Consider the following 15,141-nt stretch of genomic DNA (forward strand, 5'->3'; position numbering starts at 1 on the left):
ATTTTTAATTTTGATTGCAATAAAATTTCTCGAACACATTACGCATTGTAGTTATAATGTATATGACGAAATATAATAAAATAATCGTTTTCTGTAATTTTAATTGCAAAGTTTTCGAATTTATAACATTATAGAGCAATTCAGAAGTCGTATTTAATGTCAAAAAACTACAAAAAATATTACTTTTGTACTAAAACAACATTACTTTTTATTGAATTATATGTAATTAGATTAATAGATTTTAATTAAAGAATTCCTCGAATTTAATATAATATATGACAATTTTCAATTCATTACACTAATTTCAGAATCAAATATCAAAATCACATATATTATGAAAGAATAATTGTTCATTCGATTGCATTTTTACAGAGAATGTTATTTATGCAATGTATATATATTATTGTACAACAATGCAATTAATAGAATATATTATCAGTTTAATATTTAATAATTACATATTACAATAAAATTAAAATTTAAATGATTAGTCAATTTTTCCAAAATATAATAGATAATTAAACATTTTTATCTTTTATAATCTATTTATTTGCTGATTGCTTTTTCATTCAACATTGCTCATGTCTACATAAATTATATATCATTATATATGCAATTAATTTAGAATAAAAAAAGCGAATATAAAAAAATATGCTCGTATATAATATTTCTGATTACATTAATTTTAATTGCATTGTATGGTGCAGATGTTAAAATTGAAATAGAGAGCGGAAAAAGAGAATTTCAGCTCAAGAAAATTCAATTAGTAAAAAATAAAAAAGAGTAAGAAATTGAAACTTTAAAAAATAATTACTTAAGACTTAATTTATTAAAATTTTTATAAATAACTATGTACATAATCAATTCAGACTGAGAAAATAAATATAAAATAATATGTTTATACATCATCTTCTTGAGTATATTCATTTTAATTATCATTTTAATTATATATTGCATAATGCAAGAATAAAATTGAAACACAGAAAACAAATGGAAAATGAAAAATTTTACAAACTTAATTAGTAAGAAGAATAAGAAAAAATGACAATTGGTCTTCAAAAAATATTAAGACTTAGTTTATTGAAATTTTTTTGTAAACAATTTAGAAAAACTGAACAGAAACAAAGAAAACGTACCTTTAGCTTTTCCGATGCCACCGCGAATTCTTTCGCAGTTAAAACCGATAGTCGGCACAGTATTGAGATATTGATCGAATTTGAGTCTGTACAGGGCAGTTGTCTTTCCGGCACTATCGAGGCCAAGCATCGCCACGTGAAACGGGGTTCCCGTGGGAAGTGCCTCGAGAAGACCGCCGCTCGTGCCACTCCTACCCATCCCAGCGCCCATCCCTCTTTCTTCCCTTATCTTAAACTCGGTTTTTGTTTGAGTCTGATACGTCTGCGTTTTCTGTTTCTTCTCTCGCGCTCTTCTTTTCTTCTCTATTCCCTCGTCCTATCCAGCATCTAGATTCCGCTCCGCGAGCGAAATCTTCTTCTTCTTCTTCAAATTTAATCCTTGATGTTTGTAAAAGGATTCGCCGTTGCGAAGCTGTCCATTACTGTGTCGTCTGAAAAGTAAATGCATCCCATGGTTAACGTTTCTGAACCGGTTTCGCGTGCGAGATACACAGGTGCGACCTAAAGTATCTTGTCTAATAAGTAGGACTCGATTTGGATCGAGGTCAATGTTACTTTCGATACGATGAACGAATCATAAATTCCGTTTTATTCGCGTTTCTCTGTAATAGCTTATCCATTCACCGAATGTGGACGCGTTACCCATGATCATCAATCTGAAGAAGTTTTATAAAATTTGTTGTCACAATCAAATATTCCATGAGGATACGAATTTCTAGAATGTATTCTAGAATTTATTTCTAAGCAAAAAATTTCATGTACTCCATATATCATTAAAGATTGATTCAGTTCAGTTATCGAAATATAAAAAATTTAATTCTTGTCAGTCCTAACTACTGTGAATAAAAATGAGATCGGATCGTATTTTTGCGATATTTCTATGCGATTTTGTAAGAAATTTTAATCACTTCCTAATCAAATAATTATTTTTCAAACAAAAACTATTTTTAGCATATAAAATCAACCATTTAAAACAATCATTTTATTTAAACAATTTTTTTTTTACGGACTCTAGTCGATCTGATAAGAATTCTGCGCAATATTCTTTGAATTTTACAAATCTTATAACTTTTTCCCTGTAAGATAATTATAATATTTTAAATAAATATTGATTTTTAAATGTTTGAAAATAGTTTTTATTTGAAAAATAATTATATGTTACGTAAATAAAAATAATTATATGTAGACGAATTATAGTTCGAGTTATCAAAAATCAATTTTTTGTTTTTAATTTGCTAAAATTGGTATATTTGATTTAGAACTGCAGAACTATTGTAAAATAAAATTCCGAAGAATAATTGATTTTACATGATTTTATATGATTTGGTGCGATGCGTGAACTTTAACGCATCATATTTTTGAATTTTTTTTGTATTTAATCACTAAAATAATTTTAAATGTTTACATAGAACTCTAAAATTATTTAAAAGAATGTTAAGAATTCGAAAAAAAACTTTTAGATTTTTAGATATGATGTTTACAAGTTTATAAGAATCATTTTTACTTCATTTTTTTCTGCCACCTGATATTCATCGTCGCAAGCAGTCATGTTTCGGGCAGAAGGTGGGCCGTCCTCGCTGGAATGGCCGACTATGCTTAGCCACGCGCAACTATTGGCCGATCTTCTTTAATTAATACCTCGAAATTTTACGTAATTTTATGCAAAATGATGCAGGACTTTATGTCCTTAAGATTACTTTCAGTTTAACGAGTTTTAGTGGACAGAAGATAACTGGGACATTCTGTATATATATGTGTGTATTATAATTTAATTTGACATATTGTGATATTGTGACGACTTAGAATCTGATATCATTATTTAAATTATATAATTTCTGAGTAATTCATCTTAATAGATTATAAATACAAATAATAAAATTAATAGATGTATATAAAAATAATTATATGCAATCGTATGTATACAAGGTGTAACTGAAAAAGCGCTTTCGGAGCAAATAGCGTTATTCCTAATTAAAAATTGAGTCGGAAAATCCTGAACCATTTTTTTCCATAATGCTTAATAAAGCGGTAATTATTGAGTAAAGCTGCGCCAATAAGTACCGATCTTTAACCTCCTTGTCAAAATTTTCTTTAAGGAAATACTTTTGACGAAAAAATATGATTTTTAATGCAAAATAAAATTTTTCACATTATTACAACGCATAAGAATATTGCGCGATAGGCATGACATAGCGCCGTAGCAGCGGAGCGCTCACACACACTACCAGACGCGCGGCTCACTGACGTGCACCCGTTTAAAAGTCAGTGCTTATTGACGCAACTTTACTTAATAATTACCGTTTTATTAAACATTATAGAAAAAAATGGTTCAGGACTTTTCGATTCGAATTTTTAATCAGGAATAACGCTATTTGCACCGTGAGCGCTTTTTCAGTTACACTCTGTATACGCATTCCACGAATTACATGATTTTATGTTTTTTATGTTGAGGCAACGTTATGTTGATATAAAAATGTATCGCTCACATTCATTATCTTTTTAAAAAATTAGCAAGCATTATAATAAAATTCATTTTATAAGAATTATTAAAGTTTTATAAAAAATATTTTATTTTGATAAATACTATTAATTTTTCGTAATTATGTATTAACATGTATGGAATGACGAAATGACATTATACAAGGTGTATCCTAAAAAGTGGGAAGTATGCAATGGTGGATTCACGACACAAAAATAAAAGAAAAAGTTCGTATAAACATATATACAAAACATCCATTGACAATGTCGAGCTATTTCAATGTGTTGAAGATGGTTGCCGATAAATTTGAGCAATATCCAAAATTTTTGAAATAATCAATCTATGATAAGACGTGTTGAAGCCTGTATTCAAGTTAGAAGTAGTCATTTTGAGCACTTCCTGTTACCTTAACTATCAATTCTGTTAAAAAATAAAAGAAGCTATAACTTGAAAACAAGATCATATCGGACATATGTTTATATGATCTTTTTCTCTTATTTTTGTGTCTTGAATCCACCATAGCAATATTTTCCACTTTGTAGAATACACCCTGTATAATAGAACAACATACGATAAATAAAAAATTATTTGATTTTTTTTAAAGTTAGCACAGCCACTATTTTTTCTGAATCAACTGGAGCAACAAAATCGAGAAGTGAGCAACAAAAGAGCACTAAATATATTATTATAGTATTATATATAAGTTTTATTCGATTGTGCTGAAGTGGCTGTGCCAGCTTAATAGACATGAAACGTTGGTTATATAACCCAAATTTTAGTTATAAAGCAGAAATAGGTTTGGGTTAGGTTATATCTTCCGGCAGTGGAGCTCCTTTATAAGGGGAAGGAAGAAACCCACGGTATCCACGTATATTTCGCAAAACGAAGCGAAAGCCATGGTTAAATGTAAAAAAAACATCACTTTGTCTTGCAAAATATCTGCGTGGACACGTAGGTTTCGCCCTCCGTACGGGAGGCTTCACTTTCAGAAATACGAGAAGCTTCACTTTTAGAAAATATAACCTAACCAAAACCTAATTTCGATATTAAATCATAAATAGATTTGAATTAGGTTATATCTGGGAATCCACGGTGTCCACGCATGTATTATTCAAGGCGAAGCGAAGGCCGTGGTTAAATATAGAGCAAACTAAACTAACAGAAACTCATAATATAATGTAAGCAAATATCTGATACATGTAATTTGTGTAATAAATGTATATGGAGTTAGAAAATTACGTTTTAATCACTAAACTTTTTCCATTAAATATCTCAAAAACCATAAGAGACCGCCAAATAAAACAAAGAGAAAAATTAATCAGCCCTCAATAAACCTCACCCCTACAATATCCAAAAGTCAAGGTCATCGATGAGATGTTCGTTAATATAAGTAATTATCACATTTATTTTGCAACAAATTGAATACTTTGAAAGTAATAAATTTTTATATTAGTGTTATGTATAATTTTGTTCCTATATGTACAATACATATTGTTTCGTTACTTTAATCTTCCTTTAAAAACATTATTTTTTAAGGAAACTTGCAGAGCAAAATTTTTTACTTTGAAAGCTTTGACAACTTTTTAGCAACAAGCGAATAACAAATAAAAATATTAATTAAAATATTAAATATTAATTGGTTTTCTGCTCATTTTATGGTATCTTATAAGACGTAATAATATTGTAGTTTCAATCTGTTGAGAGCGGATTAGGGAAAGATAGTTTAGACAGGGATATTTCTGGAAGAAATTTAGAAGTCATATATTGATTCTCATCGAATGTAATAGTTTCAAATTGTATAAGATATTCTTAAGAATAAAGCACACAAAAATTTTAATTCGAACAAAGGACTCGCACTGTCAAGGATAATGATACCATGGATATAGTATATATGGACGCCGCATATGGCCAAAAAAGTGAAGCCAATAGAAAGCCATATAGAAAGAGATAGATAATCCAGCCTCTCTATTCTTTGTTTCTCTCTCTACGCAGACGAATTGTAAAAAAACAAAAAGAGAGAAGAGAAAAGAGCTCCCCTCTTTCTAGATGTTGGCTTCACTCACAATTGGCAAAACAAAGGACATTCGGAGTTCATGTATATTACATCCATGAATGATACCTTTCTTTCAAAAAGCGTATTGGCGCTATACAGTTAGAGAAATTAGTGCCAGCATTAGTGCCAGGAAACGTTCGTTTTAGTGACAGAGTTGGCAGCAGTGGTGCAATATCGTTCTTATATTCTTCTCAGATGTAATTATTTACTTTAGGGGAGCAATCTCTGATGACTTTGACCTTAACATATGTTATAGTGGCCACCCTTCTGAGTAACCTTCAGAAGATTTCAGCCGTCGCTCGTGATTCGTTGAAAAATTATCAACATAAGAAGTTATAAGTGGAATTTAAATTTTATTGACACTGTGTAGATAGAATTATAGTATATATAACCTACATAAACATGAATTGTATTCTCGATTCTTATTCATATACAAATGTTTAGTTGTTCCTTAAACATCATTGTAAACGATTTCTATTACTTATTCTTGTGAGTTCAATCCTCAACAAATGAAACATTTTTTGATGTTGTATACATATAGATGTTCATGTTTCACACTGCAAGTATACATTTTGACTTTCACAGAAAGTGAACTTTGCTTCAACTTGCAAACACGCGAAATCCATCTCACATCATCCCTGAATCAAAACAAGGCTAGGTCTATGGGTCTTCGCTTCGCATGAAAAATTACAAACTCATGTGGAACCACTCAGTAATAGACCTCATTTCGCACTGACTCAGAGATGGTGTGAAATGGATCTCGCGTGTACTTTGTAAGATGAAGCAAAGTTCACTCTCTGCGAGAGTCAAAGTAAAATATATACACGTGGATACAGTGGGTTCCGCCCCTCCCCTGCGGGAGGCACCACTTTCGAAAGGTATAACCTAATCAAAACCTATTTTTTATTTAAATCAAATTTTAATTTTAATGTCTAAGGAATAACTGAACACTTGTATATAAACTTTCCAAAAAAAACCTTACAAATGTAAAAAAAATACGTCAAGTACATAAAAAATATTCCACCTTGTATGCAACAAAACATTTAATAAAAAAATACTCTTATAATAAATAATTTATAAAAATTGTCCCTAAAAAAATATATATAATTTTCCTGAAAAAAATCAAAACTAAATATGAAATCAATGATTAATTAGCCAAGTACATTGAAGCAATTGATAGGGATTTGTAATTTGAAATATTTGTCATAAATTCAATCTTGCATTTATATATTAGATTCTCGACAAAATAAAAATGATTTTCAAAATAAGTTCCAAGTAAATTTGGAACTAAAAAAATTAAGATCAAAACAACTTACAAAAACTTGACGTGCTCGGGTCACATTATAATACATATAATTTTACAAAGTTTGCGAATTATATACTTGTAATTAATTTCAATTATAAAAATATGTGAATTATAATACGACCCGAGCACACCAAGTTTTTGTAAGTTGTTTTGGTTTTAATTTTTTTAGTTCCAAATTTACTTGGAACTTATTTTGAAAATCATTTTTATTTTGTTGAGAATCTAATATATAAATGCAAGATTGAATTTGTGACAAATATTTCAAATTACAAATCCCTCAATCAATTGCTTCAATGTACTTGGCTAATTAATTATTGATTTCATATTTAGTTTTGATTTTTTTTAGGAAAATTATATATATTTTTTGAGGGAAAATTTTTATAAATTATTTATTATAAGGGTATTTTTTTATTAAACATTTTGTTGCATACAAGGTGGAATATTTTTTATGTACTTGTATTTTTTTTACCTTTGTAAGGTTTTTTTTGGAAGGATTTCACATCTTTTTGTAAAATGTATTTATATACCTTTTCTGCAAAAAATATATATGCATTTTTAGCACTTCTAGGCCAATTACACTTTTGTACTACTAAATCATTTATTAATTGCCATCCGGTATATTACTATATATTATATGTCAAAATTATTGATTTAATTAAGTTTTTATTATTACATATTTACTATTATAGATTTCGTTATTATTGCATTATTATTTATTATAAAATAAAATTTTGTATGAAGAATCAAAGAAAATTTTAGAAGTTCAGATTTAATTAAAATAAAACATGCTGCAATTCTATCAGTGTATTAGATTTTTATCTTAAACAAAATGAAATTTAAAGTGAAATTTAGCCATTCCTAGGTTTAAAGAGAAAAAAAAGAAGTAAAAAATTCGAATAACATAATTATCATAAAAGTTTAATACAAGTTTGTTGCGTATCATAATAAATATTATTTTATAAGGTAGCATATATAGTACATCTTCTCATAACTTACAATATATTTCCAATTTTACAAATGTGATGTTACTCTTTTCCTACTTCCATGCAACATCTATCACTTTATTCATCCAAGTAATCTATTCATACAAGTTATGATTACGCAGAAAAAGATTATTTATATACATAATTATATATATGTATGTATGTATATATATATATATATATATATATATATATATATATATACAGGGTGACCCATTTTAACTTAGGCAGCCAAATAACTCGAAAAATAAGCACACTACGAAAAAATGGTTGGAATCAAAATTTCGTCATTTCGAGGGGGACGTACAATGACGTTAAAATCAGCCCCCCCGCCCCTCCCCCTGGGCGGTGAGGGGGGGCAAGTTTGAAATCTTAAATGGAACCCCCTATTTTTCATTGCATATTCTTGTAGCTTATCTCGAGAGCTTTCCAAAACACTATAATTAAGTACCTTTTTATTAAGTACTTTTTGAGTTATAAGGCTTGAAATAATTTCTTAATTTTACATAAACCATAAAATATCTAGTAAACCATTCATTTTTCGATTATCTTACCTTGATACTTTTATGTACAAAATAATGAGAGGAATCAATTGGTGTAAAGAAAACATACAGTTATTTTTAAGAAAAAATATGGAATTGTTAATTGCAAATTACATATTTTTTCTTAGAAACAACTATGTGTTTTCTTTACACCAATTGATTCCTCTCATTATTTTGTACATAAAAGTATGAAGATAAGATAATCGAAAAATGAATGGTTTACTAGATATTTTATGGTTTATGTAAAATTAAGAAATTATTTCAAGCCTTATAACTCAAAAAGTACTGAATAAAAAAGTACTTAATTATAGTGTTTTGGAAAGCTCTCGAGATAAGCTACAAGAATATGCAATGAAAAATAGGGGGTTCCATTTAAGATTTCAAACTTGCCCCCCCTCACCGCCCAGGGGGAGGGATGGGGGGGCTGATTTTAACGTCATTGTACGTCTCCCTCGAAATGACGAAATTTTGATTCTAACCATTTTTTCGTAGTGTGCTTATTTTTCGAGTTATTTGGCTGCCTAAGTTAAAATGGGTCACCCTGTATATACATATATACATACATATATATAATTATGTATATAAATTATGTATGCCTATAACTCTATAGTTCTATAGTACATAATTATTGTATACATACATACATACATATATACACACATACATAATTATTGTATACATATATACATACATACATACATACACACACGCGCGCATATTACACGTATGTGCGCACATGCACATATATGATTTTGTCATTTAAAGCATTGTACATATCGAAGCAATAATCGTACGCAGCGATGTGAACGCCGCTTGAGGAACAAATTCGCTTTGCGTGTGTGCGTGCGAGCATATGTACGTGAGTCTCTGGAAATGAAGGAAAACGAAAAATATCACAATTCTGATATTCGATCATCATTTCTCAGGATTGACTGCACCGATTTTGTTCAAACAGGTCGCAATCGAAAGCATATATTCACATTTTATAATAAAAGTGTCGTTAGATTTTTGATACGGCTTTAGTTTATTAAATATCTTAACCAAAAGTTTACTTGACGCGAAATTTCTTTTAATAAGGTACTTGGTAGCGCCGCGTCGAGAGTAGTGACTCTCAACTCAATGCTTTGACTTGTTTTTGATGTATTGTACTTGGCGTCGCGACACTACCGCGTCACTTGATAAGAATCGAGAATTCTACAGAAACTACAATTCATGTTTATATAGGTTATATATACTATAATTCCAGCTACACGGTGTCAATAACTTACATTCCATTTATAACTTCTTATGTTTATAACTTTTCAACGAATCATGAGCGACAGCTAAAATCTTCTAAAAGTCCCTCAGAAGGATGACCACTATAACATATATCAAAGTCAAAGTCCTCAGAAGTTGCTCCTCTAAAGTAAATAATTACCACAATATGTAATTGACATACACAGCTGAAAAATTCTCTATTAAAATAATTATTAAAATAATAAATATTGGACTAAAGTATTGGACATTAACCAAATCTCAAAAACAATTAAAAGATATAGTTTAGAATTTTTTTTCTGAGAGATTGTGATACTTGCCTCTATTCACTAGTTTTACTAACCAATCAAAATAAAAAAATCTGTGTCCATTTTATCCCGAATCGTAAATCAAACACTTGGAAACATTTCTAACAGTAAGAACAATGCATGTTTCTTTATCTATTCTTGTTCACATCAAAGAAAATGCACTTTACAGATGCATCTCAGGCAGTGATAGTAGATAACCTTTGCGCTCACATTCGTGATTTACACGTGTTCACAAATAAGTACATAAAATTAGTACAAAGTAAATAACATCTATTGCGAGTTTTTTCGAGAATCGTTGAATTTTTTACGATGACTACAATAACACTTGTTTGACGAAATAATGATAATCATTCTGGAAAACAAAAGCATAAGTAGAAGATATTGTGAGTGTCCATGTGCAAAAGATTACAGCAGACACATTGAGCAACTACTTTTGGAAAAAGAAATATTCATCAGAGGTATTTTTTCACTCATAAGTTACTTATATTATTTTTTTTACATTTATTTCACATTTAATCGAAATATTCGCTTTATTCCCTTAGACACAATCGAAAAGCACATGTATGTTATATGTATATATTACATGTATGTTACTTTAATAATTTAAGTTATTTATTGCTTTATTGTAGATTAAACTTTTTTATAATTAAATATGTTATAGTAAAAGATCAAAATCTAGTAAAGTCGTAATCTTAATGCATCTAAAAGTTCGATGAGTCATAATAAGCTTTTTTTTGATCAATTCAAAGTTACAATTAATAAAGGAAGCTTGCTAACGTGTTAGCGGTTCATGATTCATTATTATCGTAAATAAACTGTAAAAGTGCTTTGTTTATTATAAAAGTGTAAAACTTTTATAATAAAACATTACAAAGTTGTGCAAAATAAATAGTCTTAATTGCCTACAAAAAAATGATATAAAATTAAAATCCGCCAACGAATAAAAAATTATAATACGCTAACGAATAAAAAATTATGCAAAAATATTTTAATTTAAAACACTGTTTTATAAAATAGTTATTTTAGTTTCCAAAAATAATAATATTAAAAATTAAAACTTTATCTAAAAATTGAAAATTAATATAAAACAAAGAAATTAAAAATATTTTAATGAAAAAAAAAATTGGCGCTGATTTTATGAGCATATTATTGAGCTTAGGAAAATTGCCAATTTCATTAACAACTTCAAGTTTTTTAAATTAAAATATATTATTTTTTTATTTTACATTAATGTTTAATTTTCAATTTTTGAATAAATTTTTGGTAAATATTTATCTTTACATCTAGTCCCAAATGACTTAATCTTGACATATATTGTTACAAGGTCAGGACAAAGTCACGGCCCTGAGTAACATCTAAAAGGTTTTAGCTGTCGCTCATTGTTTATTAAAAAGTTATAACCAAAAGAAGTTTGTTTATAACTTTATTATAAAATTCACATAATTTTTGGACACCATGTACACTCACCGGCAGGAATGGTGTCCCGATATGCTTATGTTGACGCTCACTGACGTCACACTGACTCACACAAGCGAAGCGCGCATGTACGCGAGCCAGGCAGCGGGAGAGAAAGTGGGAGTAGAGTAGTGGAGAGCATTCCGATGTTCCGTCCTTCGCGCACGCCACAAGAGCGAGAGAGAAAGCACTATAAGACGTGATACCGAATTAGAGGTGTCCGATAGCCGTTTCTCTCGCTCGGCGCTCGAACGAGAGAGTGCGAGCGAAACAGCTATATATCGCACGGGATACCGCGCTGTCTCTATACGTGTCTCGCGCGCTTTAATATCGATATCGATATATTTTTCATTTCTTTTTTTAACGGAGTTAAAATGCGATTGAACCACGTGCACCGGCGTATTCATTCTATTAAATTAAATAATAATTATATTATATAAAGAGAAAATTATAATTATCATTTAATTCAGCCCTCTCCATTTATTTCTCCATACCATCTATTGTATTCTGATTTCCCTATTTTTTCTCTTCTCTCCTTCCTTTGTTCTTCCCTATCATATTTTAATATCTCTCCAAATCTCCTCTGTCTTTTTTCTCTTTTAACCTCCACCTTCTCAATCTTCCATCCTCTTTCCTCAAAGTAACTCTCCCTTTTCCTCTACCATTTTGATCCTACCCTTCCTCCTTCTTTTACCCTTTTTCTCATCTCACTCCAGCAACTTCTTGCAATTTCACTTCCCTTTCCTTCTTCCATCCTTTTTTCCCAGCTCCATGCCCTCTTCCCCGCCCTCATTCTTACTTTCTCTCTCTGCATTTCTTCCCTTACCATATATCCTGGTTGTTCTACTATCTACTCCTAAAACCCATCTTATGTATCTTTCTTCCAGTCTTTCTATTCCCTCTCTCTCTTTCCATCCCCAAATCTCTACCCTATAACTCACTACTGTCCATATTAGTTTATCAAACAGCTATAGCCTTCTTCCCCAGTCTTTCCCAAATCTTCTTTTCCCTATTCCCCATACCTGTCCCATAATTGCCGCTGCCTTCCTTATCCTCTTCCTGACATGTCCCTCCTGTCCTCTGTTCCTTTGCATCTTATATCCTAAATAAGTAAATTCCTTTACCTCCTCTATCTTTTCTCCTTTCCATCTCCATTCCCTTCTTTTTGTCCTGCCTCCCCCCTTTCTAAATCTCATAATCTTTGTTTTATTAACGTTTAGCTTTAACTTTTTCCTATCCAGGTACTCTTCTAACCTCCCTATCATGTTTCTCAGTTCATCTTCCTCGTTTGCCATTAATACCATATCATCTGCATACGATAGAGTATACACCTTTCTTTCTCCCACTTTTATCCCTCCCCATTTCACCTTTTCCATTTCCTCTTCTATATCCACCATCAAAATGTTATATAGAATTGGACTCAATGGGCAGCCATGTCTTACACCTTTTACTGTCCAAAAACTTTCTCCCATCTCCCCCCTACCTTAACTCTGCATCTCGTTTCCTTCATTATCTCCTCCGTCCTATCTATTAGCCCCTTTCTTATTCCCCTCTCCCTCATCGTTTCCTATTAACCTTCCTCCATCCACCGAGTCAAACGCTGCCTTTAAGTCTACAAACATTACTACCATTTTCCCTTTTCTTCTCTCAATTTGCCAGTCTAAATAGTTCAATACATATATATTATCCATTGTACCCATTCCTCTTCTAAATCCTGTCTGATTCTGTGGGATTAATCCTTTTTCGTCTACCTCCCTTCTCAATCTCTCCGCTAGCACCATAGCATATACCTTGTATAAAGATGCCATTAGTGTCACTTCCCTATATTCCTCTACTTTCCTTTTCCTTTTTTCACAATTGGAATTATCAGCCCTTCTTTCCATTTCTCTGGCCAACCTTCTCCTCTCCATATCCTATTACAGAATTCTACTATCCATTCTTCTAGTTCTTTTCCCCCATTTTTCCATAGCTCATTCGGGATCTCATCTATCCCCGACGTTTTCCCTACTCTCATGCTTCTCAATGCCTCTTTTATTATCTCCTTGCCTATTTCCTCCTCCCTTTCCCTTTCCCTTTCCCTTTCTTCTACCTCTTCCTCCCTACTTATTTTTTCCTCCTCTCCTCCTAATAGTCCCATAAAGTATTCCGTCCATTTTTCTAATTTAATCTCTTCATTTATCGCTTCCCTCCTTTTCCTCTCTCTATTTACTATTTTCCATACCTCTGACTCTCTTTTGACTTCCTTCGTTTCTCTTTCCCATCTATCATTTTCTTCCTTCTTCTTCCTATCGCATAGCTTTCTATATTCTAATCTCTTTTCCTTGTATTCTTTCCCTTCTTCTTTCTTCCTCCATTTTCTCAATTCATCTCTCACCTCCCTTTTTATCTCCTTACATTCCTCATCCCACCATTCTCTTCCACTCTTTTTCCCCTTATCCAATTCCTTTTCCGTTTCCTCATCGCCCCTTTCAGCTTATTTTCCATTTTTTTCCATTCCTCTTCAATGCCCTCCGCCCCTGTTCTATCTTTCCTACCTTCTCTCTAAACCTCTTAGCCTTCTTTCTTCATTCCATATTCCTTTCTGTCTCTTCCTCGTTGCCTATCTTTTCTTCGGGATTTAAAGTAATACTATTTTGTAACGCCTTTTTTCCTTTTTTTTTTAAATAATTATTATCTTCATACGAATACTTTCAAAGTTTAATAAAAATTTTTTAAATTTTTCTTCAACGCTTTCTTGTCGAATAACTCGATGATGATGAGTACTAAAAAATGTTGAAATAATTGATTCGAAAACTAGAAATTTCAAGTTTTAAAATGCTTTTTTTGTTTTTTTCTGTACGATCATTTTTCACAAAGATATGGCCATTCGAAAATGACTTAGTTTTCAGAAAAAAAGTAGTAATCCCTTAATTTTTTTAAGTAGTATATACATTAATTTGTATGTAATTAAAAAATTCATATGTATTTAGAAGAAAATATATCAATCAAATTTTTGCAAATTATGAAGTTATTTCTAATATACATCTTAAAAATTTTCTGTTTGAAATTTAGATGTTCTACTGCTGCAAAAAAGTATACAGAGAACCCAAAGAAAATTTTTCAGCATTTAAATTTTAAAAAAGAAATAAAGGCAGGAATACAACGTATCGAAAAGCTACAGTATTATGTATGACTGACAATAATTTATTGGAAATTAACAAAAAAGAATTGGAATATCTTCTATATTCTATAGTTGAAGATTCTAGGTCTTATTATTTTGTTTCAGATGAACTAAATAAATAAATTTCTGCACAATTATTATCACGATAAAATTCAACAAGCTAAATGTTTTTAACATTATAAATCAATGAAATTATTCTTTAGTTAATATATAAATTTTTTCAGTCCACTTAATTGCAATTTGACAACTATAAATATAATTTTGAGTTAATTTTTATTTGTCTAAAACAATATCGGTATATACACAAGTAAATCCAATTATTACTAAATAAGCTGGACGAAAAGCAGTCTTTGGAACGAAAAATTACTAGAGTGGCTCAATATTTTCTATTACTAGACTCAATATTTTCTATTCTATTTCTATTACTTTCTCTTTCTATTATATAGGTTATTCAACTGTAAATAC

The 15,141-nt window shown here is 30.4% G+C and overlaps 1 protein-coding gene across 3 annotated transcripts in view; it reads right to left on the minus strand.

The window, feature by feature from the left end:
* Positions 1-15,141, minus strand: part of LOC105257980 (ADP-ribosylation factor-like protein 4C) — a 62,697-nt gene that overhangs the window by 21,353 nt on the left and 26,203 nt on the right. For all 3 annotated transcript variants that reach the window (XR_889705.3, XM_011268962.2, XM_011268961.2), the window contains exon 2: positions 1,137-1,567. Coding sequence is in view for 2 of the 3 variants with exons in the window: in XM_011268962.2 (XP_011267264.1) it covers positions 1,137-1,347 (211 nt within the window). In the remaining variant the exon portion in view is untranslated. The remainder of the gene's footprint in view (positions 1-1,136; positions 1,568-15,141) is intronic.

This window comes from Camponotus floridanus, unplaced genomic scaffold (assembly GCF_003227725.1).
Source record: "Camponotus floridanus strain SB8 unplaced genomic scaffold, Cflo_v7.5 scaffold108, whole genome shotgun sequence".
NCBI lineage: Eukaryota > Metazoa > Arthropoda > Insecta > Hymenoptera > Formicidae > Camponotus > Camponotus floridanus.